The sequence below is a fragment of the Augochlora pura genome, chromosome 3, assembly GCF_028453695.1.
Source record: "Augochlora pura isolate Apur16 chromosome 3, APUR_v2.2.1, whole genome shotgun sequence".
NCBI classification, from domain to species: Eukaryota; Metazoa; Arthropoda; class Insecta; order Hymenoptera; family Halictidae; genus Augochlora; species Augochlora pura.
In genome coordinates, this window is record NC_135774.1 from 21267498 (window position 1) to 21293334 (window position 25837).

Sequence of the window (25837 nt, forward strand, 5' to 3'; positions counted from 1 at the left end):
CCTCCGCCGTGGGAATATTGCGCTTTTCATTAAGTATTATTCATTATAGAAATTAGAAAGAGAATATAAAAATTTATTTGACTATCTCCGACGTATTCTCTTTTTAGAAAAAATGTTTTAGGAAATATCTCTACACAAAATACAAATTTTGTAAGCTGAGCGTGAGAAACAAAAATTATGACTATCTTTTTTTTATTAATGTGAATGTTACCACGCTAGTGCTCATAAAAATCGGACAATATTAGAAGAAATTGTTTCATACGTTAAGAGCAGAAAAGACAATATTTGTTATAGAAATTGTTTTCGAATGTTTTTACAACTCGTAGATCTTAACAAGATTTGATTCTTTTTTTACAATTTATAGATCCTAACAAAGTTTGATATTTCCTAATCAAAATTAATCTCAAAGATTGATAATAACATCGAATCAGTCGTATATGACGAACATGGCACCCAAATTGTTAATAAACCAATAGGTGATGTCACAATATTTGAAAATCATTCTATTGTCACTACAGTTTTGCATTTCGTTTATACATTTTCTATACACGTATTTAGTCGAATAAAATCCACAGTTTAACTGTAATAAATAACATCCTGACATACACGAGGAACAAACATTGTCTCATTCGATAAAAAAAATGATTGAACATCTAACGATGAAAATAGATTGACGTATAAAAGAAGCGGAAGTTGTTTCGTCGTATTTGGATAATTGTTAAAGACGGACTATTATTTTTAATGACTAAATATTTCTAACATACCATCGATATATGCTGGATTGAACATTAAATTACTATTTCTATCTCAGTATTTAATAACCTTTAGAAAGTAGCTTTAACGAAAGAACAAAAACTATTCGACATCACGAACGACAGTGCTTTTATTTGCAACAATTTTTATATCCCATTTTGCATTTGCTTTCACCGAAAAAATCTACCGCATTTCTATAACACAATCCACCGTTACAGAGATCCAATATTAATTCGCTTTCACATTTGTATAACTTCGAATCGTCCATATTCATAATTTCTACATTCTGATAACAATGCGCGATAATTGTACCGAATTATATTTGTCAGTCATAATACTTGTGGATTTTCACTGTAAACACACCGTTTATCGCTGAGCGCACGATTACTTCTGCGAGCACCGACGGTGTACGCCGGTATCGAGTACATTGTCAACGCTACGTGTATAATCTTGATAGGTCTCCCTTGTAAATAATAATATATCGATACAAGTATTTGAATAACATTTTCCGCGATTAAACCGTAAACGCGAACGTTCGAATATTTTTGCGAGTCGCTTCGCATTTCAGCGTACGCCAGAACAAGGAAGATGCTATAACGAACGAGATTGTAGAAATAATTACGGCTCGTTCCACTATATCTCACCCTAACTGCGCCACTGACAGGCCCGTACAGAGGTAAAGTCCTTGCACAAAATTCAACTTGACCTAGAGCTTTTTTTTCTAGCAGCGATTCCCCCCCAAAAAAAGTTCCCGCCGGCAATTATCTTGTTCATTTTTAATTCCGCGAGGTTTTTCTCCGTTCCATTAACGTTAGCGAGAATTTTTTCGTGGTTTAGGAGGGACAAAATATTCGTAAATATGAAACCGGCATCACAGTCGAAATGTACTCTCGCGCTCTCCAATTAAATGTACTCGGGTAATCAAACAGAAACGCGAGCTGACTAAATAGTAATTTTGGTTAATTTGCTGCATGCGAACGGTTTCTTTCTTCTCTTTTTTTTTTTTGTCCAACCGCGACGCTCAATTATATCAAGTTACGTTGGGAGATCTCGATAATATATTATTCGGTCGAAATGTTGTTTGCGCACGGAACGATGAAAAACTCGCGAGGGCGGTTGAAATCGACGTTAACGAAGAGAACGGTCTGTTCACCCCGTGTGTTACATCATGAATGATAGAACACGTTGTAATAGGAGGAAGAAAAACTAATCAATAACGCGAACGAATTATGTCAGATAGCATAAAGCGTTTCTGTGAAATATACTTGGAGAACGACCAGGAACTTTTCGAAGAATACGCAATTCGCTGATAGGAGGCTGTCAAACATGCGGTGGAAGTGAAAGAATGGCAAATACGGTAAGATAATCCATTGTTTTCGCAGTGCGAGATAGCGTAAATATCGAGGAAGCCGCGAATCGGAGCGAAACAACAAATTGCTCGCAGCTTTGAATATATCAATGTTGCGTTCAATATAATAACGTCCACGAGTGGTTATTTTTTCAGTGAATTTTCAATTCGTGTCAAGTATTCGCTAACCCCTATAGTATACTCATTTCGCAAGAAGATTTTAACAGAAAGAATTCTGTAATTAAATTTCATAATCCACAGAGTTTGTAACGATGCGATCATAGAACTTTTAAAAAGGAATTTTCTACGCGATCATCACTATTCGTTAACAATTCACTGCACTAGAATGATTCTTACTCTACCGCTAGTCTTTAAACAAAGCAGAAAATTATTCTACTCCAACCCCTAGTTTCCTTAACCTCTTCACGCCCACGGCCACGAATGTGTACGTTTAGTTTTCTTCAAATTATGATTATTGTAAAGAAAATGAGAATCAGTTGAAAAGCTATTCGCTGCAGAATCCCTCATCGATACTAACAAAACTTCGTCGAATGAAATGAGATGGATAATAAATAAAAAAGAAACAATTAAATAGATTGTTCACTACTATAAACTTCACTATAAGAACAGTAATCGTAATCCCATACTTAATTGCTCACATTTCCGGGTATAAACAGAAATTTCATTATGCTTCCTTTCGCTATTCGTCATTCATCCCCAACGTATTTACATTCCAGATCACGTTCGAATTCAACCCGAGAAAATAGTTTTGTTAAATAACAACAACGCGACGCTGATCCGAGCATTGTCGCGTTACCAGAGAACCTCGAGAGTTCGCCTGAAAATTTCGCGAATGAAAATTATTCACAACGACGGGCTCTGCTTCTTTGATCGCGTTGGGGCGAACGTTCCATAATATGATTAAACATGTCCAGGTAAATGAAGGAACGATACGGCGAGGTTAAAAGGTTCGAAAGAAAGGGCGCGTATTAATTTTCGGAGTGCTCTGTGACGCGCGCAAGGGATGACAGTCCGCAGCGACGTCGCCGTCGCCGTCGTCGGTGCACACGTGTATGTATTTACTATTTATGACAAGAAGCACACCAGACGTAGAACCGAGAATAAACCGACCGTTATTGCACTTCGTGCCAAACGCCGTGGCGACTCTTACACGCCACCGGCATTCGTAATTGTGGCGGACAACGGTTCGTATTCACGACATTTCTTTACGGCCGGCTGACAGACGGTAAGTGTCCGTGCAGTTCGAGACAGTGATAGAATGCGTTAAGAGCCAATCAGAGTCCTCGATCGTTGACACTCGACGCGGCGGCGGCGGCGGCGGCAGCGGTCCACCGGATTTGATGACGCGTCCACAAAAAGAAAATCCTCTCGATCAGCGTCCGTGAAGATCTCGAGGGGACGAAAGCCAAGAAGTAGCCAATCGGGGAACATAAAACGTTCGCTGAACTCACCAAAGACAGTAGTACCGGACCGGTGCGGTGCGTGCTCGATCGAAAATATCAACAACGATTCTCTTTGGCCGAAGAGGGGGGGTTGAGACACAGAAAAAATCCCCAATGGTCCAGCGAGTAAATCACCTCCTTGGTAAAACCTTACGCGACAGGAAGCGCTGGGTCTTGGCGAACTGAACGAACGTTAACACAGAACGAATGTAACACTGAAACACCACCGAATCCACTGTCCCGTTTCTAGGACGTCTCACGTTATTACGATTTCCGTCGTGATAACCGCGTGGGTGCGAATCGCGGTCCGCGGCGTCGCGCGACTCGCGTCGCAATTCACGGTGTACTTCGCGGGTGTAATTCGCGGGGCGCAACTCGTGGCACGGCACGGTGCGGGTTCGCGGACTGGCACAAAAGAAAAAAAAGGAACGGGGTTCGTCGCGGCACGTAAAAGCCTCGGGTGGCCGTCGCGTGATGCTACACACACAAGACGAAACGGAACAACACGCGCGCTGTTCGGGACGCAACTGCCGCTACTACCGGCTCTATTTCCCGCTGTACCCCACCACGTCGCCGCGATCATCCCCCACCATCGGCGTTGCACAGTGAACCGTGCTCCCCACCTTGTCGTCCTTTGCCGACCATTCTTCGGTCCCTTCTTCAACCTTCGACGATTTTTCGATACCTACGGCACGGCACACGCAATACAGCAATACCACGCGTTTCAATCAAATGCCTTCGACCGTTTGTTCGTACACAAATACGGCTACAACCTGCAACTCCTTCTTAATCCCGAGCCTTTCATTAGTGGTCTACACACATGGCGGCAACACAGACGGATCTCGGTAAAATTATTTATTTCAATTAAGAATTACAAATACTTGTAAATACTATCTCTCTCAACAAAAATAATAATTTATTCCTTTATTAAATGAAATACAAGTTGAAACAGTTCATTGATTTTAGAAATATTACGATGCCAATCTAAAACACTCGATTGATGTAAATATTTATTTTATCGTGATATGTATTATTTAAGATATACACAAAGGCTTATTTTTGATAGTAATATGTATTTGTACCTTTTCTATAGATTTATTCTCTCTCATAAATACTAATTGTAAGAAATAGAATATCAAGTAATCGATAGAAATTTGGACATAAAATACTGTCATGTTGTGTAATAAATTCGTACGATAGTTCGGATAAATTTCGAGATACGTACTCGTGGGGCTACTTCCATGCGACTTAGTTCCAGTGAAAGCTGGAAGTCTCTACTTTAAGACAGGGTAGATTAGATTGCAATAATATGACGTGATCATTTTGAAAAATTAAAGGAGAACGGTCTCTGGCATTACGGGGTTTACAAGAATTAAAAGGAAAAGTTGAGATGGATTTTAAGATACGTTCCCGTAGAGCTATTCCTATGCAAGGTACCTTAAATGAAAGCTGGAAGTGTCTACTTTAAGACAGGGTAGATTAGACTGAAATTGTATGATAAGTCTGCACGGTATATATTTTCTTACAAGAAAACGCGAACGAACTCATTACACAACCTAATATTTTAATAATAAGTCATTATTTTTGGTACATTTCGAAAAAGTACTACATCGATTAATAATTTTCTTAACAACAACATAGTTAATATTTCGGAGAAACAAGAGTATTTCTTAGCTTTTTCCAATACCTTTTTAAATATTTTCATTCAGATCTAAATATGGATTTTGCTTTATCAATTTAATCATTTGCAGGTGTTTAATTTCTTCCAGATGCCTTATTTGTAGCAATCGATAGAACGAAAATCGTTGTTGCCTAACTATTTATTATTTTAAGTCAAATATCTTTTCACTATACGTAATACATATATCTAAACAGATTTTATTTTATATATTTATGACAATAAGAACAGTTCAATAGTATTTTATCTCGTGTATTCTTTCTCGCGTTCAAACTGCAATTTTCTCTTTCTTTAAATCGTAAAAGTAATAATTTCGATCATACAACTCATCTAAATTAAAATGTTTCCCGATAGAAGAAGTTACAGACTTCCCTTTTTGTACGATTTGCGAAGTTCAACCCCGCTTCTTCGAGGCGGTTGATTATTAACGTTTTCAAAAAGTAATTTATAGCTTCTTGAATGGTTTAATCTCTATATTAGCCGCTAAACTATTCCAACATTTGTTTGTATACCGATATCTATTATTAACTGTCGTGCTATCGGTTTAGAACTCAATGCATACATTAAAATGGCCTCCTTTTTCCCGCGAAACTGTTGCTTCTCAATGCTGTTGTTCAATTTATATTATACTTTAAATAACTGCAAGTCCGTGACCTTTATTTGCTCGAGTGTTTCAATACTTGATAAAGGAGGTACGCTGCATTTAATGAAACTTTTTTAACAAAGGAGGTAGGCAAGGAAAAAACTAGTGGCCGTGGATCTGTTGATATAAGACAGTGCATATTTCATTAACTCTTTCATTGTAGCATTTAATTAAAAGACAAGTGTTTGCGTTATCTTTGCGCGTAGAATCAAACTACTGCAGCTATTTAAAAGAGATGATTTTGTATTTTCAACGAAAACATAGGTTTTTGATAAACGGATACTATAGTTAAACTATAATTAAAAAGAATAATAATAATAAATAATTACACCAGGGTTTATATAAAAATTCACTTTCGTCGCTGTGCCATTAATGTTCTGGCATGTTTTTATTCACATGAGGGGTACATATTTTAATATGATACATAAAATTAAAAAGTCTCCACATTTATCGTCCCAATTACGCTACAAATATTTAAGAAAATTTCATATATATATCGGGTGCAATCATAAATATCTTCGTATGATTGAAAGATTATTAAATCGCTATAAGTGGTTAAATAGAATAATAATAATTAAATCTAATGTTAATTGAAATGAGGATAGTAAAATATTCTCCACCGACGTGAATACGAGTAATAACACGAAATCGTTCGCATCGTTTTCAGCATTACGAAATGCAGTTAATAAATGCTGGTTTTACAAGAAAATCGTAAAACAACGGATTCGGAATGTTGTTCGTTTCTCGTCCACGTCCCGTTCGATATAACAAATGGCCTACTCTGGTAAAGGCTTGCTCCTATGAACAGTCATTTGTTTTTACTATGATAAGATAATATGCTCCTAACACCTACTTGTTCTTGTTAAGGCACATTTACGAACAACGAGATATGCGCGAGCATGTACTTGCTTGAAATTACGCGAGCCTAGTTTCAACTTTGTAACAGCTCGCATGTTAACGCTTTCGCGCATACGTATATGTTTTCTGGCTAAACGAAAAAGAAAGTTTGATTTAATAGAATAAATATGATAAGTGGCTAAACGTTAAATTAGCATTTCCTTTAAATACTACTGCGGCGCGTTATGTGCCTGTGCGCGAACAAAGCACGCAGGCTCTTTAGTGGACACTACGGCTGCGGCAGCATGTGATACGGAGTACAATTGTTCAGCAGACTGCGTGACGCTGTACAACGAGGGCGTGGCAGAACGCTGAAGCCGTTGATAAAGCAATTTAAAAAAAAAAAATAAGAAAGCAAAACAAATGCAACCGCTCCTTCGGTAATAATTCCACGCGTTTCTGCCTTTGCCAAGAAAGATTACGTTACGATACGATACTCGCCGTGTAGAATCGACGAAAATCGTATTTCGCAACTAAGATAGTTACAGTCTCTACAATGGTCTTGCTCCGATCGCTTTATCAGAGTTTCAAAGATTAGTATGTTTATAATTAGATTCTGTATCTGCTCGGAAAAGCGAAGTAATCTAATTATAAATAGTTGTTACACGTTTCATTGTGTTCACCTGACTCAACGTTGAAACGTTAGGTGCCGAATATCAACCCCGACAAAATTGCCAATAACCGAAACTAGAAAGTTCAAATTTACTGTAGGAAACACCGGTTCAATGTGTTCAATATATTACGATAATATTAAATTCAGCAGCTAGTTAAAAATTTCGTGTCGCCCGTACGCGTGACCGACGCGGCGGTATTTTCTTCTCGAAGCTTGGAGGCAACGAAAGAAATCTCGACGCTCGGAAAATATTCCAAGAGACATTGTAACGAGGTCCGTTGATTTTCTAAACCACTCCTTCGCCAATTCGACCTCCCCACAATTTGGCACGCTTCGAACGAACCGCATTTGATGCAATCAAGCAGTTAGACGAAACCTATTTCCCGAATAGTATGATTCGACGTGGATTAGAGACAAATCGCGCCGCGGATGACCCCCTTTTTTCTCCTAATGCGATTTCACGCGTACCGACCGCGAAACGAATAGAGCCACCCGGAGGGGGAAATAGTTAATGCAACAGGAAACGGCAGACGGTTTTGAGTTCTTAATACGCGACAGTGGCATAAAATTTTGCTTCCTTCCCGAAGTAGCTTAGCACGCTGCTTCGAGGTATAGTGTAGCCGTTAGTGCTCGAGCTGCCGCGTAACCTGTTCTCATTTTTATCGTCAGCATCAGGTTTCAGCGCAGGTGAGCCGCGAAGGTGCTGAGCCGAGTCCAGCGAACCAGCTCGTAGTTCTCGAGCATTTCCTTCCCCTTCGTTGTAGAAACGCATTGACCTTCGGAGTCAGGATATCGCCGATCGATGCAAACGTTGTCGCATTATCGTTATACGTTGGTAAAACTAGAATTATGCGTCTGCGTTACAACCGGCGTCGACTTAAACTAATTGCAGGAGCAAGCGGCGTGAACCCCTGCTGAAATTCGAGACCGCACTTAGGGTCGGCCCGCTTCCCTCGACGATTACAACGTGAAGAATACCGAAATGTACGTTCGGTGATCTATTCGGTGAATGAACATTCTACAGAGACCGAACGTTTGTATGTTTTATACGCGAAACTAACATTTGAACACCTTTTCCATATTATTCGATAAATACAAGCGGTTCTGTTATACACCTACAGGTGTCTCGCAGTTGCCATTTTATCTCTGCTTGTAGTTCGTTTTACAATTTCTTTGTTTAACACTAGATTTATGGAGTAGTGGAAGCAACTGTTTTATATTACTTTATGAAAGTAACAATAATTTATTTACTCGAATTTCTAACTATTTGTATGGTAATACATATTTCTCCCCAGCGATAAGGTAGAGTCCCGATTTTCATGCCCCCGGATTAAAAATATATAGAAAAAGAAAAGTATTATATACATAAATTGATAATCTACATTTTATTATCAAGGAAGGGCGTTAATTCATGTATAAAACTTTTTTTTCTGTACGTTTCTAATCCGGGGGGACAATAATTGAGATAGCTACCTTAGCGACCAAATTTCTCATGATAATATTTTTACAATCTCAATGATCATAAATGAAAAAAATTTGGAGCCCGTCGTTATTACAAGGTTAATTTAATGTTAATTAGTAGTTGTCTTAACGGTATCCAATGTGTCCAAAGGCTGTACATATTGCTGTTTGAAATTTATGATTTATATTTTAATAAAATCGTACGATTTCTATTTATAATATAAGCTTGTACAAAGATATTTATCTAAACAAATTTCTAATAAAAAAACAGTCATTTTTACTGGTTTCGTAGTTCTAATGTTAAGTGGAAAATTTTAATGGCAAATGAAGTACGCGTTAGAGTGCATGCAGTTATCAGTCGTGTGACGAATACTATCAATACGCTATATCAGAAACTAATGACAACTAATCTTATTTCCTTTCAGTTTCAGGCTGATATAAATTCGCAGGAGATAAATTGCTAATGATACACCAGACGCGGTAGATGCGAATAATTGTAGCACTATAAATTACTAATCTCTGATAATAAAGGGGATCACAGAAATGACAGAACGCAGGCACGGTTTTATTATTGTCTATAAATACGGGAACCAACAGAAATAGCTTTTCCCGATTATGAATATTTTTTTGTAAATTCATATTGCAGATCAATTTATAAGCATCATGTATAATACAAATTTCGAGGATTAATACAGTTGAAGGTGAAAGAAAAATATTATTTTCCTAATTCATTTTATGTCCGTAGTCTTTTATATTTTTTATATTTATTTAATGAGAAAATGTAAATTTACAGTTTGTTGTTAGTATTGTCTCATACGTAGACTGCGGATTTCCTGCATTTGGTGAATTATAAAATTTTGAAGGCATAAGAAAAATGTAATAATATCGTTACATTATCCTACGCTTATTACGTTTATGAAAAGAAGCAATTTATTCTTATTTAATCCTTCTTACGATCAATAGATGGAAATAATAGAAAGAAACTTTTTATTTCACAGAAAGATCCGTAATCTGTTCGTATGGTCATAGAAAAGATATTTTACATTCCTGAATGATCGAAATAACGTAAATGTCATTTCCAAGCTCGACAGTCGACTAAAAAGTTCAACAACCAGTTTGCACTCTATATTATTCTAATTTTTGTGACGAAATGATATTCTTATCTGCAAACAGTTTCAACATTTGTAAAACATTTCACTCTACATATAATGTAAATACACTAGTCGATAAGTTATAGTACCTGATAAAAAAATCAGCGTCGACAATGATTCAATGATTTTTCATTGAAATCAATGAACATAGTTGTCGCTGTTATCAGCAGCTTAACTTCAATGACCACGGAACGTGAGATTCTGCTTAGAACGGCGACCGACAAAATGGAGGCGATAAAAAATATTGTCGCAGTACAGTGTGACAAAGGAGATACGATTTCAGGAGACAAATAGAAAAAACCATACAAGTGAATCCACACAACACAACTGTCATTTCTATAGGATTTTATTAACATTGTTATCTCAATAGCATTAATTACAGTTACCAATTTGCAGTGTAATGTACTAACAAAAAAAAAAATATTTAAAAATAGGATATCACGAGTACATACTTAATTTTCGATTTTTCTTTAGAAAAAGATGACGATGAACGTTTTGCGTCACTTCAATCACAATTTCTACGATTACAGAAGTGCCATGTCGATCGATTACTTAAACAAGGGGATTATGTTTCCGACGAGTTGATTTAGTCGGCAAATGACACGCGATAATGCGAGATCCGGTGTTAAAACAAGCTACATTGGATAATGGTAGAGTTCGAACCTGCGTAATTTACATAACAATTATTACATTGTTTCGACGTCGCGAGATCAGCAAATTACTTAATGATTCGCCTCGGCACGCTTGATTCGAGAGCGATGCAAGTATAAAACTTTGAAATAGTTTTGATCGGATGACCAACGATTTATGTATTCGTTTATGGATTTATGCATGTATTTGTGTATGTATGTTTATGCATTTAACTACGCATTCTACATGATCTTCGTAAGAAATAGTGTCATTCGCCCGTTTGATATCTTTACGCGCTAAATAAACAATAGTTGTTTCTCAGTTTTTCTTTTCATATCAGAACAAACGATACTCATCTTTCTTCTCTTTCCTCGGTTTCACCTAATCGTTTCTACAATACAATCCTACGTAGATCTTACTTATCAAACGACTAAACCCATTCTAATTCGCCCCCGAAAAGATACGCGCGCGACGTCCAAATGATCGAATTCAAAAGATTGCGGTATCTACCAACGCGGATGATGCGTCTCTTCCCTCCCATCTCTTTGACCCATCTGCTCCTAGTAATTACATGGGATACGACCGAACAGAGCACAGGGTACATATTACCTCTAATGCTTCACCTTACACGCTATTATGTACAGATTTTTTTTCACGAATACCAGCACACCATAATCCGCGGTACCCAAACAAGAAGACCGCCAAGTACCATTTCACCGGCACGATGCAATCATGAAAGACGAAAGTGCTCTTCGGAACCGGTCGATTGCTTTACGCGCATGAGAGACATAGTAGAACAGTAAAAAATAGTTAAAGAAATGAGCAAGAGAAATAGAGAGAGAAAGAGAGAAAGCACGGCGACGTACGGATCGAGAATGAAAGTAGAAGAAAGAGGAGACACGTCTATGCTTCCAAACATACGCTGTACAAAAGATATTTATCATTATCATTACTTTTTGTTTTCTAACCAGTTTTACCAACGACGAATCGCGTGGATTCTTGTCAAGCGACAATCCATCGTTATTACTCTCTCCACTGTCTTCATTGTAAATACCGATAAATCTGCTCCTCGATGTGTGTACCGTTTATAAAACTGGACATTTCTCAAATAACGGTATAAACTTCTTTTCTTCCTTTGCAAGATACGAAATATATTTATATTATACATGTAACTATTAAATATATTATATATTATGCAGACTGTGCATATGTATAATATATATTATAGTATAATACATGCGTATATTATATATAAGAATTGTGATAGATGGTGTTGATCGATTTAACTACGGCGAAGGCCAATGGAAGAAAAGTATCGGTCTCATTATAGCATATTTCGTAGTGTCGTACACTGCACGGTATTCTAAAAATGATTAATACTAAGAGAAAGTGAATACAAAAAGAAATGGGTTCGGTATTTTATACACGTCATATTATCGTAAAATAATAATGTTGAATTGAAACGATGATTATGTATACAGAATAGAGTAACGAGACTGATCCACGTTGATGGTATGAGGGTAAAGATAATAACGATGACAATTAGAAGTACTAACATCACTGATGGTTTCCGTGTAAATCACTATTCTTCTTAAAAAAAGGTTCAATTACTTTAGATTATCTCTTACTTAAATACTTGGTAATTCTATATTCACTTTCCATTCATTCATACGACGGCCACAATTATATTTATATAATTTCAGTTTATACTTGTAGTCTGGAGATATACATATGTAGCAATGTATTTTAAATGACAATTGGGACGGGATAGAAATGCTGACAATAATTTACTCAGAAACCAAGGAGGAAACGTTCCCGCAGAAATACGTACTGTTCAAAAACCAAAAGATGAGCCTCTACCAACAAGCTAATCGACGCAAGGGGCGAGATTATATCCCCCTTTTGGGTTTTGAATAATACATTTCTTTTCTACATATGTACCTGTATACGTAGAGCCGATTCATTCCATTGGCTCCGCGCGGCCTTTTCCCCATTGTCGCATACATTACACGTATACTAATAAAAGAAAAATCATTTAATTGCATTGTATTTACATTATCGAGATATAAAAATACTAACAAGAAACATACTTATAGATAAGGTTCTCCAAACGATTCGTCTCTTTAGAAATAAACTAATTCACAATCAAGTTTGGTAGTAATATTGTCCCTATCTATTTGTATTTGTTATTATTGTTTTACAAGATCCGCGACACTTTTTATTTTCTTTTCTTTTAATTCACTCTCGATAAAACATACCGTTCGCTAGAACGTCTTACGCTTACGAATTTTCTTAACGCTATTCATTAACTTTAATATCTCTATCCTAAATTCTTTACTACCTGGAAGATTTCCATTGCTCGCTGCACAGGCCTTTGCTGTGGGACAATATAAAAACAAACGTTTCTTTATTCTTTGTTACTCGTACAGCTATCATATACACTGGTCACAGTGACAGCGATACATTTATAAAAACATGCGACTTCACGCAACATCTATATCACCGCTGAACCTAATCTCTAAAGATGAGCCATAGAAAACACACGATGCAGTTCATACATCTCACATTCATTAACAAATCTATTAATAGCTACAATCCTCTCTCTTTCTTTCTTTCTTTCTCTCTCTTTCTCTCTCTCTCTCTCTCTCTCTCTCTCTCTCTCTCGCTCTCTCTCTCTTCCACTTCTTTTTTTCTTTTGTATGAAAAACAAGTTTAAATGCATTAATGTCATAGTACGACGAACACAATTGGAGATTCTTCCGAAACTGTTCGACTATTCGTTAATCGATAGCAATGTGTAGAAGTCATCATAGAAATACAAGGTGTATAGGTTCAGCGAGGAATTTTCTTGCTACACACCCACTGCTAGTGATCGCTGCATTTCACGCTGGCAGAAAATGTTTCAGTGTGTATAAGCCATCTGTCCGCCTCAATCTTAAGGAGACTTTTCATAAAAATAATAATACTTGACGTATTTGTCGCCGCAACGATTTATGTTCTATGCTGCAGAAACGGCTTGCAACATACAACCGCATACACTGGTATGTGTGTACACATAGTAAGAATATTCAGTATGCACAGACATACAGAATGATAAAAAAGATTGTTATGATAGGTAGTATGTACCGAGCGAATGTGGAAATTGAATAAGCTTAACCATTGAAATAAGTTTGTGCAATTATGCTAATAAGAATATAACTATGTCACTCATTTAAAATAAATTATAACGAAAAAAAAACTTGTTTTTCTAATACGACAAAATATTGGAAATGATCGAGCCATTCGTCTTAACTGATATGAAAACTTTTTTACAACTTTGAAAATATTAACTTTTCTACTTATGATGGATATACGAACCATTTCCATTCATTTGGCGAATACTATCTACATTAAATACTTGGAATTCTTTTTTATCACTCTGCATTATTTCGTAGTCTAGAAATATAATAAATTTTGTAAATGTATCGTACGTGTTTATGTGCACAATCTCACTAGCACTGTTACAGCCGAAATATGTGTCGTGCGTATAAATCTGTGGTTTCTGTAGACAGTCATGTGGAAGAATAGTAGAGCGGTAACTTGCCAAACACGTGGAATTTGTGTCATTCAGTTATTTTAATACTTGATCTTTCAAGCTGCTTTCCTTTAATCTTATCAGAGTATTCAGTACATGGTTTTCCTTCAGCCTTTTTAATGACCCTACAAATGACCAACTCGACGATTAACATTCAACATCTTGTAAAGGCAGTTACTCTATTTCAATAACCAAATAACTCAAGTAACTTCATGTTGAAGCAATGTTACACAGCTCACAGTATCGTATCTTTCCAATTTGTTCTGATCTAGAGCATTTCTTATTGTATTTAAACTGAATTGCAGATTTTTTCCCTGTTTTAAACTGAGCATGAAGGTTCCTAACATTCGAAATGTCTTTTTTCTTATTACTAAAGGTATTGGAAAATAATGAAATTGAGTTTTTTCTTTTTGACTTTGATGGAATATATACTCCAAAGCTTTGTCAATAATGTTTCTTTGACTCTTACTATGTATATGGATATCTCCATTCTTCAATGAAGAAATACAGTGGCGGACAAAAGGAGGTTTTAGATTGGCATCTTTACGTCAGTACTAACAATAACACTCGTACTTAAATATTTTATATCGTTTTGGTAACACTCATCTACCCTGGGTTGTCTTCTCATTACATTTTTCTGTTGATAAAACTGGTTTTGTTTCTGGTATGTAAACAATCCATTTTATACGACGCATACAGTGGACAAAAGTACGTTTAAAATCTTTAGTTTTATAAATGAGTAAACATAATAAAAGATCTATGAATGTTAAATAGCTAGTCGTTTGAAATGGTAAAACATTTAAATAAAATTGAAAATCAACTTGATGAACTAAAGAGAACTTCATCAAGAAACGATAAGATGATGACTTATGAACAAGAAAAAATATTACCTTGTATAAAATAATAGAGAAAAAGAGATTGAAGAAACACGGAATTAAAAAGTAAAATAACAAAAGAAATTATCCGCTTAAAAATCATAAAAACGTTCATCGTTTGTTGAACATTATCGTCACAGTTTCCGCAATCGTAAATCTTTGGAACATTTTGTTAAAGTAGGCAGTAAAGAAAGAAATAAAATATTAACAATAATATATGTCTAAACATACGAGTATATAATCATAGAAACTAGTAATTAAACTTACTTTTGTCCATCTAATTTCTCCACATATTTAAATGTTTTAAATAAAACACGTACTTTCTTATTCCTATGTATGTCCTTCTTGTTTTTATAGCGCCATATCATGTATATATTTATGAAAAATTCATTGCTGTTGTAAAATATAATCCCTTTTTGTAAAATTATGGTACGCTTTAAAAACGCTTATCTTTTAAATTTTCCTTTGCCACCACTGTCTGATTCTTAACAGCTCAATCAATCTGATTCCATCGAAAAAGGCGTACCACTAATATTGTTTTACTATACTTTTTATCCTGCACAACTTTAGTTATTCTTTTTCACTTTTCATTTTTTTCATCTTGTTGATTAGTTTCTCTTCAATTACTGCTACAGTTATGACATCATCCTTGGAATATTTTTTTCTCATTGAGGAGAGTTTCCTTTGTAAGTTACAGAAGTATAAATCGTCTAAAGAGGCAGAAGATGATTCTTCATCACAGAGAAGGACAGGTGTCTTTTCCCCTGAGGGAGGCGATTGCAAGACAAGTTTTTCAGTCTGTGAGCTTGTTGAACTGGAACTGGATGTGTTTGAAATATTAGGAGTATTGCGCCCCTGACTATCCACATGCATATGTCCTCCCTGCCCCCCCTGACCCTGGGAGAGGCTTAGCCGCCGTCAGTTCACCAATTCTACACTCACAAATTGCTTCAATCGTTCCACATATTGTTCAAATAAATCCACATTATTGTGGCCTGCACCCTAGAAAGATAATTTATATTTACATTAACAATGTTATTTACGTTTTAAAATTACCACATAGAAACACATACCGGAATCCATAATGGTTCTACAGCTCTTGGACATCTTTCATAAATGGCCAAACCGTGACTGAAATTGATCACTTCATCTTCAGTTCCATGGATGACCAATACTGGAGACGTAACTTTGGGTATTTTATCTATACTGTAAACACATCTTATATTTTATATGTATACAAATATATAAAAGGATGTTTTAATAGCATATGTGTGTAATAAAATCATTGATGATTTAGTTTCACTCACAATAAATGGATCAATTAAATAATACGTAATATTAATAATTAAACTTTATAATTATTAATAATTATACTGGAAAAATATTGAACACATTTCTCTCTTGTAAAAATAGATGTAATGTGAATAATAAACTATTTTACTACTTTCTAAACTATCTCCCTTTGTAAATTTGTCAGCTTTCTGTTTTAAGTCAGTCTGGTACTTCCTATACGAAATAAATCGGTAGTCTAGAAATTTTTCAACTAAATAAACTTAAAGACAATATACAGCACCACAGACTATAGATATTGGTAACTATAGTATAAACCTAATACCTTCTAAGGAAGAATACGACGATGGATTGTGTAATTTAAAGGTTTCCATGAGAAGTATTTAGATTAACTTTTATTGCTTCTCGTAATATAATTCGAAAAACGTGAGAGTATAGTCCGAAAAGATAATTTTTCCGTCTAAACGTTACAACATATTTCGATGAGTTTGCGTAAATGAAATCTTATAGAAATCTTATATGCATATTCAGTATAGAAAGTATACCAATGTTACAGAAATCGGCGAACCATGCAAATGCAAATCGAAATATTTAAAAAATTTTAAAAGTTGCACTATTTTCGAATTAAGTAGATTTACCTCAAAGTATAATTTCTATCACTTCATTGTATTCTGATGATATTTAAACTAAAATTTAGTTGAATTACTAATATAAATTGATGTGCGTTAGAAATCAAAATTTAATTTTGTTTCGGAATAAATTATCAGGATAATATAAAAAAAAGTATACGGTAAAAATATAAATCGTTGAAAATTCTATCGATATAATGTCTCCACGATTGTAATGTTTCTAAACGAAGTATCTACGCAAGTCACGTGTGTGGGTGCATGCATCAACCATCACGCATTCATCTGACTAGAATTTAAAATATTTAAACAGCGATTCCCGGAAATCGGATTTTGGAATGTCACGATATCTGATTGCAGAATGATAAAAACATCGATTTGTTTTTGCGTGATTTGCTTGTCATTTAATTTTGAGGCATCTTTTGTACGTCTATCACGTAAATAATTAAGTACTAAACACAACGCTAAATATTTCTACCGGTTTATGTGTATGTATTTGGAGAACAGAAGTTAATGAAATATCTAACCCTTCTGTTGCTTTAAATATCGATATTTCGATCCACGATAGCTGTACTTCATTTTCTTCATGGGTCAGCATTTTTGAAATAGAAACATCACTCTAACCGAAGTCATCTATAGAGAAAGAGTAAGGAAGACAACATCAAGATAAAGACGGAAGACAAATAAATTTGATGATGACAACTGAAATTTTGCTAACGAACATAAACTACGTCGTAAGAATATTCTTGTATAATTTGAAATATGTTCATCCATATGTTCAAGCGAAATCATCTCTGGCAGAAAGGTGGTAGAAAAATTGCCTTAGACCGGCCAAAATATTTGGCGTCGAGTATAAACTCAGCGATAGTGTCATGCGCGTGAACCTTAGCTGTGCGAATGACAGCAGAAGATAAACGAATTATAGATTGCGTATCGTTAACGGAGTAAACAAAGACTCATGTATCACGTAGGAATTTTCACCTACCTGGGGAAGACATCAAAGAACCACGTTCTTCTGGTTTTAGGAAAAGCCACTCGCATTCCTGACATCAGAGGTGCATGCAGAACAACCGCACCAACCTCATATCGCGAGGCTAGATCGACCGTGGGTACAGTCCCGATACTTTGACCATACAGGATAATGTTTTCCGGACTAATACCATACCGTGTTCTGAGAGCATGCCACGCAGCGTCAATATCAGCGTAGAGGTTCTTTTCTGATGGTTTGCCACTGGAGATTCCATACCCCGAATAATCATAGCTGAATATGTTACAATTTATTCTGACGCCAAGTCCCAAATAAAAACTAGACATCTGTCCAAGATCGGCAGCATTGCCGTGAGAAAATAAAATGGTAAACCGTGCAGTAGTTGAGCACCGTACAAACACACAGGCTATTCGATTGCCTCGTGACGTTCTTGCATAGAAACCTTCCACCGACTCTTTCGCTACTTCTGTATATTGCCATTCGGCCCTCTCGGATAGAGAAATAGCAAACTTGGAACCTTCATCCTCGATGAACGTATATGTAGGCTCAGGTGGTAGAAACGCTAGTTTTGCAGCGATTCTGGACGGGCAAGGTGGGCAGCAAAAGAAGCAACACAATTCACTCAAACTTAACCCGTTCATCGTTTCACGGGGGAATCACGCACACGCCAAAACACTGTTTATCACGTTTCCTCGTCGGGTCTCCGCATCGAGATCAGAACTTTATATTAAAAGTAGCCCCACACACTGTACCTCTCCCGCTTACTAATTCAATCACAATGTCATTTATTATCGCACTCTTGTAAGAACCTCTCACGATGATTCAGCTATGACGGCTCGCAAGACGGACAATTTCTCCCCCTCCTTCTTTCTCTCTTTCTCGCACAATGCCCCCACCCACTAAACGTTGCGCACTTTCATTGTACATATTCAGGTAAAATGGGATACAAGACGAAGACAGAAGATTGTGGTACTGCTTTGCTGCGTTGCTCTTTTACTCATTGCTTGCTATTGGTGAAAGATTTAAAAACAACGGGATGATTCGATATGTAACGAAAAATGGTCATGTATTCAAGCATCGCTTCAGGGATACTACCAACATTCTAAGCAATGCCGCAGAGCTTATCAACGATACATAGGTATACGCCTTGTGATGGTTACTATATCTAGTAATTCTTTGTATAGGCCAGCGAGGTTCAAAGTTATCTCGGGAAACAAACAGTGTCCCCACCTATAGTCAGTAGTACTTGCTCGGCAGGATGGTGGCGGTCCGCAACGCTCGCAAGAAATACTCAAGAATTTACGTGCGTGATTTTAACGATGGTATTTCTGATTAGTATGTGTATATTTCTTCCTTCATATTATCTCTAACAGTTCCAAGCTTTCATTCCATTCTATCATTTCTTCTTTTCCTATTTGTGCTGATGACTTATTCATTTTCTACTCATTTCAAATTAACCACTTAATTATGTTACGATATGAATGTTTTACAGCACTTTTTACAGTATATGCAAACTAAACAATAGCTCGATGACTTTTATTACTTGACATTTTTTGAACCTTGATAGAAAAGTGCCCCAAGCACAAGTTTTCACTTTCGGAGTATATAATCATTTAAACTTATTAACAATAACTGTACTGTTACGTACAAGAAGCGCCTCAGCGACAAATGTCAGTTTTATATCTAGTCCAGAACCTTTGGTGTTCTTTTTTTTACTTCAGCAATCTAAAATCTTTAGCCAGAAAAACATTTTTGAAATAACTCACTGTTGATTGCGTGCGCTTCACTTGTTTTCGTAATTTCGCGCCCTATTTGACCACAAACGTGCTACGGACACTGTGCTTCCTCCGTTACGACTATGGAAAAACGTCAACTAATAATATTATTACATATAAGCAAAAAGAATTCCTTTTTGTGCTATATCTCATCTTCTTGTAATATACTACAATCTGTACAATTTTACATTCGATACTTTTCAAACTTTACAAACTCTAATGCGGCCGAAGTCAGATGGCGCTTCGGAAATAAACTTGGATGATGCATCTTCTATAATATGCATGCATGTTTATGCATATACATATACGCGTCGCTAGCTTCACGCACTCATACTTACGCCTCCCTGGTTCAAATTCAAAACCAAGAAAGATAGCTTATCTTTCCAAGTGCTCTTTATTATTGATGGCTATACTTATGAGATACTTTCCGTAGCCAATTACTAGATATCCGTAAATCTTTAGGGTAAAGTCTATTTTAGCGACATTGCCAAGAAGAGAAGGAAAGAAGAACGCGAAAGTGAAAGAGAAAGAAACGTTTCACTCCAACTCGACTATTTGGTTTTATCAATAAGGTTACCTAAGGAACCCAACATTAGACGCATCAGTATTGACCTATTGGCTAACAATAAATCAAATGTCAGTGGGAAAGGTGTGAGCTTTGAAACCCTCTAGTGGAGAACGCAGGAGATATTACCACAAATTATGTACTGCACCCATGTTCTTGTTTTATAAATAGATAGTAGAATCAACACAATAATTCAAATAGAGCATCCAAAAATATACATATTTTTTATTCTTATCATTATTTCGCTTTCCCACTGTCATATTGCAACTTGAAATGTTTAATTTGCTCAATGTGCTATATTAGAAGACAGCAATAATAGATTGTATGAATTTGTAGATTCTCTTAAAAAACATAGAAAATAGTTTTAAAACATTGTATATCTGATAATAAAATGGAAATAGGAAAGGTTTTATGAGTAATTAGAAGTTGTCTACATTTTCTGGCTCGTTTTTCGATTTAAAATCTGTCAGTTGGCGCTTTAAAACAATATTGTAGCACAAAATTAGAAACGATTTCACTTGCTTTTATAGAGGGTAAAACTCGATCTTTCAAATAACGTTAGACGATGTTATGCCGTGCGTGCTCACCGCACTAGCGCCACGCGAATCTTTCCATGACCATACTGTAGACATGAACGTTTCGTGGAAAATCGATTAAATCCAGGTATATGGTGGAAACTCGACTAGATTCATGTTGTTGCGTGATCGTTGCTGTTCGCTATAAAGTTTTGGCCGATGGCGGCTGTCAACTGGTGTACCGTAATCTTTTGTGGGACGTATTTTTATAAATTTTCATGTAATTTTGAGAATTATTATTAGTAGAAAACTACTACGTATACACGTTTAATTAAATTTTCTATGAGACTGTGAAATTAATATATACTTGTATGGCATCCGGCAAAGAAACAATGGGGTAAGTGAACGTGGTAATACTCCGCACCGCCTTTTAAGGGTGTGTAATATATGTACACACGAGGCACACTTTCCACGTCGCATATGAGTACTATAAATTATCCTTAATTATTCTATTATTGAATGCTGTCGATTACTATAAAATAGGTCAATTCCATTGCGTTCGCTAATGAGCTCTACTATCCTTTCCTGTCTATTTATGATCTTATCTCCGACATCATCGGAGATACGCGTTTAGGTGGGTGCGTTCAGGGAAAGAGAGTCTGGACCAGAATGTTTTTCTTTTCTTTTATCTATATATAACCATACATTAGAACAGCGAAAGTGGGATAAATTAGTACCGCGGGAGATGTGTTTATTCTAGTTGTTTACTCGTGCATTATTCGGTATATTTTTAGATTTGTATAATAAAAAATTTATTCCATAAATGATTAAACTACCTATAATATTACACTTTTTTTTCCTCCAAAAGTTTAATTTTCCATTGACGTCATTGTGTTATTTTAAAATATATAAACATAATTTTTTTTTTATTATTATCTTCAAAGCATTGTTCACGGTCATATTATTATTATTACATGTCATTTTTTTCAGACAGGCTGCATAAGTGATTTCACACTTTAGTAGAAGAATAAATATGTTGCATTTTTATTACAGTTGTTTTCTTTTAAAATAAAGAATTTATAAACTATTGAAATTTCTTGTTACTTTTAAATAATGTATATAAGTTGTACATATGCTGCACGTATAGTAAATTTTAGAAAATTTCAAATAGAATTATATTTATTTTTCTGAAACAGTATAAAACAAAACTGCCTGTTCATATTATTTCTTTTGATTTCTGCAAATATCATTGCAGTTTAATTTTATTAATTTTAAGGCATGCATATACATCTAAGATTTATTAATTGTATTTAATTTTGTTATATTTTTGTAGAACATATAGAATAAACTATGTGAAAAGACAAACTTCAAAATATTTGTTATTAAACTCCTATAGTTTTGGTTCTTGTATGAGGCATAAGTAGATGTGCATGTATCAATCAAAGACATATATTTAAATACCTATATTACTTTTAATAAATTGCAGTAAACAACCTATTTTCACGTGCAAAGCACACGTGTTTCATATCGATCCCAAGACAAAACGGTCTTGGGTATCTGCCTCTACAGCCGCAGTATCTGTTTCATTTTTTTATGACTCAACGAGAAGTCTGTATAGAATAATTTCTGTTGAAGGAACAAAGGTAACTGAAAATTCATTGAATCTTTAAAGGTGGCGAAGTTGTATAAAAAAGTGATTTATATTTATTTGTTTAAATTTTAGGCAGTAATAAATAGTACTATTACTCCAAATATGACCTTCACGAAAACGTCGCAAAAATTTGGCCAGTGGTCAGATGTTAGAGCCAATACCGTATACGGTCTTGGCTTTTCATCTGAGGAAGAATTAGGAAAGGTTTGTGAAATATGTCTTTAGTTAACGTACAGCCATGTGTACACCACAATCTCAGAGACAATATCATTCATTTGGCAGTTTATAGAGAAGTTTCATGAAGTGAAGGAGGCCACTAAATTAGCTAATGCTAAGTTACAATCAAACAGCTCCTCTGTTACTCCTGCTACTAGTGCAAATGTTAGCCCGATTACGTCACGATCGGGTATGCCATCAACAGAACAAGATCTTATAGATCCACCAAATTCATCAATGATTAATTCAAATGTATCCACTTCGAATAACCCAAACCCAAATGCTAATATGATTTCTACTCAAAACAATGTGTCTTTGGTAAGCAGCAGTCCCTTACCTGGTAATTGTCAGAATAAAATGGATGAAGAATTGAAAAATGCAGTCCATTCGAGATCACAGAGTGTTTCTCAGCAGAGTACAGAGAGTCCACAGCATCAAGGCAAACAAGCGCAGATTAATACTGCGCAAGGTGCACAATCAACTGAAATGCAACTTAAATATGAGAATGATAGGCTGAAATTTGCATTGACACAAAGTTCTGCTAATGCTAAGAAATGGGAGGTATGGTATAATATATAAAAATGTAAACCTTGTCGGAAACTTGTCCTTTCTATTTTTCTTCTTAGTTATTGAAACTGAAATTTAATTTTAGGTTGAATTAACTACTTTGAAAACGAATAATGCAAGACTAACAAGTGCATTACAAGAATCTACAGCAAATGTTGATGAATGGAAAAGACAATTACAGTTATATAAAGAAGAAAATGCTAGAATTAAAGCTAAATATGCAGACTTGGAAGCTGGAAAAATTGCTGAAGGCAATAGCGAAGCATTAAGATTGAGAGTTGAAGCATTAGAAAGTGAACTTAGAACGCGAAATGAAGAAATCAAAGCACTTACCATGGCTACAAAAAATAAAGATTTTTTGGTATGTGTATGTTTAAAACTCTGTTTCATATATAATAACATCTCGTAAAAAGTATGATAAATAATTTTTGCATATGACACTTATTTAGTAATCATTCTGACTGTATATTTTCTAGGCATTACAGAAAGAAAATACCGAACTTCGTGAAATGTTAAGGGTTGTTCATGAACAATTGGAGCTTGCACTAAGTGCAAATAAAGTCCAGAAGCAAAATTTGGATACTTTAAATGCGAGATTAGCTGGATATATACAAGATTTGGTAACTGTACATCGAGAAATCACAAACACATTGCAAACTTAAGTTTGCATTTAGTAAATCTGAGAATATTCTTCTTGGAAGTTTTGTATTTATGATATAAGTGAAGTATACAAATGGACGGTGTAGATTAATACAAAGGGAAAGGTTCCAAAAAAAACATACATACTAAAAAATGGTCTTTTAAAGGCAAACTACAAGGACACTATCTTCAATAATAACGATAAATTGCATCATTTAAAACTATTTATTCTATGTTAAGACAGTATTTGACATTATATTTCATAAACTTCTTTCGTGCCATACTCATATTCTCATTGTACATATAAATACTTTTTTTAACATTGTTTCATATATTTTCTTTTTATTTATATACTTTTGAACGTACAAAAACTTTCATGTACTACTATAAATACAGAAAATGTTCTTACTTCTGCACAGATAAGAATAAGAATCTCTTTTTGAAATTATTAATTGATATTTAATGTATTTTTTTTTTGTTTATATATATCTTATTATGATAGAGATTTATATGTTTCAATCGAGATATATACTTGTCTTTATATTACAATTATGTTTAAATGTGTACCAAATAAATTATAATTGCACTTCTACTGCAGTCATCAGTGATATTATTTCACTTATTACTATTGATCTTTGACTCATTACTATGCTACAACTCTTACTATACTATTATAACTATGATTATCATTATTAATGCTATTATAACTACCTCCACTACTACTGCTGCACTACTACTTGCTGTTATTACTCATAGTATCATCGTTAGTGCTACTTCTATAACTGTTACTACTGTTACAGTTAATCAGGTTGTCATTACATACTTAGAACTTTTATGATATTTAGAAACATAAAACATATCAAAAATGTCACAAGATTTAGTGTGATACATGTCTCTCAATGTTTTTTTGGAACTTAGCCCCTTGAAATCAACAATAACATTCAGTTACCCATGAACACGATTAAAAAGAAAATGAATGCACAATTAACATTAGTAACGTTTAGTGATACTCTATTATGTAGTATAAACTATTTAATTCAGCTGTACATTGTATCCATATTGTTCTATCATATATTATTTACCTTTATCAATAGTCTAAGAATATATATGAAATTGAAGAGTCTGGCATGAGCTGTACAGTATCGTTGATACCTACCACAAAGTATGGCATGAAAAAAAATATATATAATATAGTTCATTTACAGTGGGTAACTTATAGTGGTTTCAATTTAAAGGATTATCGAATGTTTGACTATTGTGTAAACAATGTTTTTAATGTGCAGAATGTTTTTTTACTTCTTTTATGAAAACCATAATATACATTCACTCATTGTTGAAAAAAAAAATAAATGTAATGTTTTCCAATGTAAGTGATTTGTTATTCGCTTGTCACTAAGTTATAAAGCATTTTATAGCATTCAAGCCAGATGTTCTTCAATATGTTATATTTGCATAGTATAAGTTCGCTAGAAAACCTTTTGCCCAAGGACTCTGACCGATCTTCAAAAAGATGTCAAAGTGATATTTCTTGTAACAATAAATTCTAGTAGTGAAAGAAGTGCAAAATACTAACAAAAGCACTTTTTATTGTACTGACAGTATGTATGTATGTACGTAAAAATGTTGCAGAGTTAAATTTTAAATTTGAGGAATTGGAAACAAAAGCCTCGCTTGCCACATGTAATCATAATAAAACATTTTCAGATGGCTTTCCTGTGTTCACTTATCATTTATGTTACTATAATACCTATGTTTTGTATAAATGAATATATAAAATATTTATTTCGATAGTTTTAGTTTCGTATATATTTCTGTTATATACATTCCTAATTTGGTATCAAGCTGTATTTAATATTTAACCAATATTTTTAAAATTAGTGAATTGTATGTATAATGTATACATGAAACATATATACTTG

General features: G+C 34.9%; 3 protein-coding genes across 6 annotated transcripts in view; 1 reads left to right on the forward strand and 2 right to left on the reverse strand.

Annotated features, from left to right (window-relative positions):
* The window catches only part of LOC144468085 (semaphorin-1A), a 678833-nt gene extending 674756 nt beyond the window's left edge, over positions 1–4077 (reverse strand). For all 3 annotated transcript variants that reach the window (XM_078177255.1, XM_078177256.1, XM_078177254.1), the window contains exon 1: positions 3574–4077. The gene's annotated coding sequence lies outside the window, so the exon portion shown is untranslated. The remainder of the gene's footprint in view (positions 1–3573) is intronic.
* A 6258-nt stretch (positions 4078–10335) lies between these two features.
* LOC144479029 (alpha/beta hydrolase domain-containing protein 17B) lies at positions 10336–18843 on the reverse strand. Of its 2 annotated transcripts, XM_078197484.1 has the most exons (3): positions 17988–18843; positions 16160–16292; positions 10336–16088 (listed from the first exon to the last, which is right to left on the reverse strand). In XM_078197484.1, the coding sequence occupies exons 1-3, from the start codon at positions 18629–18631 to the stop codon at positions 16005–16007; spliced, it is 861 nt and encodes a 286-aa protein (XP_078053610.1). In that variant the 5' UTR covers positions 18632–18843; the 3' UTR covers positions 10336–16004. The 2 variants fall into 2 exon arrangements, with proteins under 2 accessions (XP_078053610.1, XP_078053611.1); XM_078197485.1 differs by lacking the exons at positions 10336–16088; positions 16160–16292 and adding an exon at positions 16443–16836.
* Positions 18844–21008: 2165 nt separating this feature from the next.
* On the forward strand, positions 21009–25627 carry Homer (homer protein). The gene is made up of 6 exons (XM_078197024.1): positions 21009–21242; positions 22332–22488; positions 22569–22700; positions 22779–23273; positions 23365–23640; positions 23756–25627. Exons 1-6 carry the CDS (start codon positions 21217–21219, stop codon positions 23939–23941), a joined length of 1272 nt encoding a protein of 423 aa, XP_078053150.1. The 5' UTR covers positions 21009–21216; the 3' UTR covers positions 23942–25627.
* Positions 25628–25837: the final 210 nt, after the last annotated feature.

What these genes read in the sequence shown, in the direction of transcription:
- LOC144479029 (XM_078197484.1), bottom strand. Translation starts at nt 18,631, where the DNA reads ATGAACGGGTTAAGTTTGAGTGAATTGTGTTGCTTCTTTTGCTGCCCA. An exon ending in TTCTTTGATGTCTTCCCCAG is followed by an intron (nt 16,293 to 17,987) that starts GTAGGTGAAAAT and finishes ATGTGTTTACAG; the next exon opens with TATAGATAAAATACCCAAAG. An exon ending in TAGAACCATTATGGATTCCG is followed by an intron (nt 16,089 to 16,159) that starts GTATGTGTTTCT and finishes TTATCTTTCTAG; the next exon opens with GGTGCAGGCCACAATAATGT.
- Homer (XM_078197024.1), top strand. Translation starts at nt 21,217, where the DNA reads ATGGCATCCGGCAAAGAAACAATGGG. An exon ending in CTGAGGAAGAATTAGGAAAG is followed by an intron (nt 22,701 to 22,778) that starts GTTTGTGAAATA and finishes TTCATTTGGCAG; the next exon opens with TTTATAGAGAAGTTTCATGA. An exon ending in CAAAAAATAAAGATTTTTTG is followed by an intron (nt 23,641 to 23,755) that starts GTATGTGTATGT and finishes TATATTTTCTAG; the next exon opens with GCATTACAGAAAGAAAATAC.